The 5608-nt window shown below is 36.9% G+C and overlaps 1 protein-coding gene across 1 annotated transcript in view; it reads right to left on the bottom strand.

The window, feature by feature from the left end:
• Positions 1–5608, bottom strand: part of UHRF2 (ubiquitin-like with PHD and ring finger domains 2, E3 ubiquitin protein ligase) — a 113076-nt gene that overhangs the window by 30780 nt on the left and 76688 nt on the right. Inside the window, exon 5 of the mRNA XM_011969886.1 lies at positions 1915–2024. Coding sequence (XP_011825276.1) covers positions 1915–2024 — 110 coding nt within the window. The remainder of the gene's footprint in view (positions 1–1914; positions 2025–5608) is intronic.

Here is a 5608-nt window from a genome sequence, read left to right as displayed (position 1 = left end):
TTTGAGATGGAGTTTTGCTCTTGTTGCCCAGGCTGGAGTGCAATAGCGTGATCTTGGCTCACTGCAACCTCTGCCTCCCAGGTTCCAGTGATTCTCCCGCCTCAGGCTCCCAAGTAGGTAGGATTACAGGCAGGCGCCACCATGCCTGGTTTTTTTTATTTTTTAACAGAGATGAGGTTTCTCCATATTGGCCAGACTGGTCTCAAACTCTTGACCCCTCAGGTGATTTGCCCACCTTGGCCTCCCAAAGTGCTGGCACCCGGCCAGCATACAGCTTTTTTTTTTGAGAGGGAGTCTCACTCTGTCATCCAAGCTGGAGTGCAGTGGCCTGATCTCAGCTCACTGCAAGCTCCGCCTCCCAGGTTTATGCCATTCTCCTGCCTCAGCCTCCCGAGTAGCTGGGACTACAGGCACCTGCCACCTCGCTCGGCTAGTTTTTTGTACTTTTTAGTAGAGACGGGGTTTCACCGCATTAGCCAGGATGGTCTCAATCTCCTGACCTCGTGATCCGCCCGTCTCGGCCTCCCAAAGTGCTGGGACTACAGGCTTGAGCCACCGCGTCCAGCCAGCATACAGCTTTTCTAATGAAAAGAAAGGAACCAAAAAGAATAATCAAGTGTGAGGCTTTAAAAATAAATGCCTGAGGCCAGGCGTGGCTCACGAGGTCAGGAGTTCGAGAACCTGGCCAACACAGTAAAACCCCATTCCTACCAAAATTACAAAAATTAGCTGGGCTTGGTGGCAGGAACTTGTAATCCCAGCTACTACAGGCTAAGGCAGGAGAATCGCTTTAACCCGAGAGGCAGAGGTTGCAGTGAGCCAAGATCATGCCATTTTACTCCAGCCTGGGAGACAAGAGCAAAACTGTCTCGAAACAAAAAACAAAAAACAAACAAACAAAAGCCCCACCATGAATGAAAAGACCTAGAATCTAATTCTATCTCTGTTACCAAATGTTTGATATCAAGCAAGAAAAATCTGTAAAATGAAGAGGTACAGCTGCATTCTAACCTTCTAATGTTTATATAAGCCTCATTTATTACCTCCCAGAAATTCAAGGCTCAATCAGCACTATAATTCTAAGACTTTACTTGTGTAAAAATAAATCTCATTATTAAAAACTAAACGTGGGTGGCTAACAAAATTACACAAACAGGCTTTTTCTTTGGACAGAATCTATAACAGAGGAAACAACAGGAAATCCATCAACAGATAAAAAGACACTGTGGTATATACATATACAACAAAATATTATTCTGCCATAAAAAATAATAGAAACCTTTCATTTACAACATGGATGAAACTCGAGAACATTATGTTAAGTAAAAGAAGCCAAGTACAAAAGGACAAATGTGACATGTTCTCTTTCATATGTGGGAGCCAAAAAAAACTGATCTTGTGCAGGTAAAGAATAGAATGATGATGGTCATTAGAGGCTGGGAAGGGAAGTGGGGCAGGGGATAAAGAAGGGTTGGCTATAAGGTGCAAAGATACAGTTAGAAAGAATCACTAAAAGAACAGATTTGGAATGTTACCAACACACACAAAAAATGATAAATGTTTGAGGTGATGAATATCCCAATTTCCCAGATTTGATCATTACACATTGTATGCCTGTATCAAAATGTCACATATACTCTTTAAATAACTACAACTATTATATATCCATAATATTTTTAAAATAAAGAATAGCAATAAAATACCAAGATAATATATTTCTTCAAAAATAACATTTTATCATTTGGGAAAAATTCATTACAACAAAATGAATCTTAGATCAAAACTGTTGTCTTGAAAATAAATTTGTATGGTCTACACTTTTATACTTCCTTCCAAGTTATTCACTGACCAGTACAAATAAAGTTCAATAATGTACAACACATACAGTCTAAGCCCAAAAACAAAAATCCATACTTAAAAACTTTCCATCTGCAAACGAAAGAGGATGGGCTCCAGGTTTCTCAATCTTGAAGATTTCATCTACAGATATTATCTTGCAATCATTTAATGTTCCTTCAGAACCCCTGTTTAAAAAAGGAAGAAAGGTTAACTTCTGCCAGCAAAATCTAAGGTATATAAACAAATAACAACTAAAAGTCAGTTTGGAATCTCACTGAAATCTGCCTATCTATAAACTGAGATTAGAGCTATTCCAATCATTCTGAACTATTGTTTTCAATAGCAGGAAAAGTCCATAGTGATTAGTTAACATAATATGAGAAAAAAAAATACAGGCTTCATTAGTTTATCCGGTAAGAAGTAGCTATCTTGTAAATTTAAAGACTAGGTAAAATGGTATTCTGTCAATTACAATGGAAGATTTAAATAATTTCCTGTTACATCTGTGCAATATTAAACCTTTCTATCAAGAAATAAGGTATGTTTTCTGTTAGTTTTGTCCTTTGGTAGAATTTTAACATTTCTTTTATGTAAGCAATATATTTTCATATACTTTTGTGAAAATGTAATTACACGGGATAATTCTGTAGAATTTAAAAATCTAAAAAAAAAAAAAATTTCCAATAAATAAAATTTCTAGGCAAAAATAAGATACCCTTTTCATAAAGTCTTTCATACTAAACCATACTTGTCAGACTCAATTCATATTTGTTTGTATACACTTCTTCAAAGTTTCCTACATGGGTGTGGATTTGTACATTTCTCCATTTATTTATTTGTTTGTTTATATTATTTATTGAGATGGAGTCTCGCTCTGTCACCAGGCTGGTGGTGCAATCTCGGCTCACTGTAGCCTCCAACTCCTGTGTTCAGGCAATTCTCCTGCCTCAGCCTTCCAAGTAGCTGGGACTACAGGCCTGCACCACCATACTCGGCTAATTTTTTTATTTTTAGTAGAGACAGGGTTTCACCATGTTGGCTGGGCTCATCTCCAACTCCTGACCTCAGGTGATCTGCCCACCTCGGCCTCCCGAAGTGCTGGTATTACAGGCATGAGTCACCACGCCCGGCCTATTTCTCCTTTTAATCTGTTGGCTTTTGCTTTATTAGGTATAGATTTAAGAAGGCTACATCTTATTGAGTAGCTTATCTCTAATAATGCATTCTGAATCAAAAGTTTACTTTCTTTTGGTTAGCACTTGCTTGAAGACTTTTTCCATCCTTCCACCTTTTTTTAAAAAAACTTTCAATGTCAAATATATACAAATGCAGAAAACTCCATAAATGCATAGCTTTGAACCAATTATCAATAAACACATCCTTTGTGACCACCAACAATGACAGAAGACAGAGGAATATCAACTGCCTCAGAAACCCTTACCTTGTCCCCTCACAATGACAACTTCGTGTCCTTCCAAGAGTTATATTTACCTTAATTTTTTTCATCATGTCACTTGTCTACCTCCCTAAAACAGTTTTGCCTGTGTTTGAAAAGTCTCTAATCTACAAATCCACATGCCATCTCTTTCCTCCTTGAAATCTGTTAACAATTCTAACCATTTGTCCTAAATGTTTCTCACAGTCTTGATTTTTGATATTTGCATTCCCAAAGTATGATTCAAACAGTTTTTCCTGTCATTCATATTTCTTGTACATTGGTAGTTGATCTGGAGTGTAGGTCAAAAATCTTTAAATAAAGTTTTATTAGAACTTAGTTATGCCATTTGATTTTTGTATTATCTATGGCTGGTTTCATGCTGTAACAGCAGAGTTGAGTAGTTGTGACAGATCATCTGGCCCCCAGGTTAAACTATTTACTATCTGGCTCTTTACAGAAAAAAAAATATTGCCAACTCCTGGGCTAAAGACTCAGTCTCAATCAGATTTAGGCTCATTTTCTTGGTAAGATAATTTCACAGGTCTATTTCCATCAGGAAGCGCCTAGTTATTTGTCTCTTTTCCTCTCATAATGGCAGCTACTAATGCTCAATGCCTACATTAATTCATTGGGGATTAGAAAATGTTGATATTCCCATTCTATCATTCCCTTCTCATCTCATTTACTTGGCACAATTTTATAGAGAAATGACCTCATTAACTCGTTGGTGACCCAGTAGTATAGCTCATATAACAAAGATAAAATGCTGATTCAGCAGTTTTAAAAATAAATCATTCTCTATCAACTTCCATGGTGACAAGTTTTTTTGTGTTACTATAAACTCATGGATTTAAATATATTTGGTATGTCTCAACCAACTGTATTTTTCTTATCAATGTTCAAACTGTCTCATCTTTGACCAGTGGGAGCTTCCAGTTGACTCTCAAATCCTTCTGACAAGAACTTAGCAGACTTTGTGGGATTCCTTATTTGCATGACAAGATATTCCAGGTTCATCTTGCACATTTTCTGCCCCCAGCGAGGAGTTTCTTTCAGTGGGAAAGGTATTTTGAGACCACAGTTAGACACTAGGAAAGCTTACTACAACTGGGTTGATTACTGTTTGTAGCCTATAAATTTTAAACATACACATTAATATACACACTCAAACACAGAACATCTCATGAGTTCATACTAACAATTTGTATTCAAATTCAGGGCTAAAGGATATTTACTTTATTAAAAAATTATGTATCTTTGTTTCTTTTTCCCCCAACCAGAAAAATCCTAGTTCTTAAGGATACCAGAATTAGAACACTACAAATACTCCTTTGCTTTATCCCACATTACATGCAAGACATTGTTGCCAGCTGTCAATTACTGAAAATAGTTTAAATTTTTTGCATATATTCCTTCCATTTTTTAGTTATAATGTAGCTGTGTCAGGTCATAAAGCCAGTACATACTACACTTTCTCCTTTATGTTCAATTAGTCCTGGTCCTAAATGCAGAAATATTTTAAATATTGAGCACAACTCTTTATTTCAAATTATCTTCAGTTATCTTGATTGTTTGAACCTAGTTCTCCTGAATATTCCTTAGGAAGGCTTCATCAGAACAATACTCCCGCAGTTCTTTAAAGTTAATGACAGTTTGTCTATAGCTGTTATACTAAAGGCTACTTTGGCTAGACTTAAAATCCTTGGCTCTCCTTGACTCATGCTTTTCTGGAATGTTTCCCTTGTAAGTATGTTATACTGTTCCTTACTTTCTCACTCTAACTTCACATAAAATTTAACATCAATCCTTTCCTTTTGCTTATTTTCATCAATTTCCTGAACCCTTTAAAGGGTCTAACTTAACTTTTTGCTAGCAGTCATAGATCACACTTTTTATTATTATTATTATACTTTAAGTTCTAGGGTACATGTACATAACATGCAGGTTTGTTACATATGTATACATATGCCATGTTGGTGAGCTGCACCCATTAACTCATCATTTACATTAGGTATATCTCCTAAATGCTATCCCTCCCCTCTTCCCCCTCCCGACAATAGGCCCCAGTGTGTGATGTTCCCCTTCCTGTGTCCAAGTGATCTCATTCCCACCTATGAGTGAAAACATGCAGTGTTTGGCTTTCTGTTCTTGTGATAGTTTGCTGAGAATCATGGTTTCCAGTTGCATCCATGTCCCTACAAAGGACACGAACTCATCCTTTTTTATGGCTGCATAGTATTCCATGTTGTATATGTGCCACATTTTCTTAATCCAGTCTGTCACTGATGGACATTTGGGTTGATTCCAAGTCTTTGCTATTGTGAATAGTGC

Source organism: Mandrillus leucophaeus, unplaced genomic scaffold (genome assembly GCF_000951045.1).
Source record: "Mandrillus leucophaeus isolate KB7577 unplaced genomic scaffold, Mleu.le_1.0 Scaffold92, whole genome shotgun sequence".
NCBI lineage: Eukaryota > Metazoa > Chordata > Mammalia > Primates > Cercopithecidae > Mandrillus > Mandrillus leucophaeus.
This window is presented reverse-complemented; position numbering and strand designations above follow the sequence as displayed.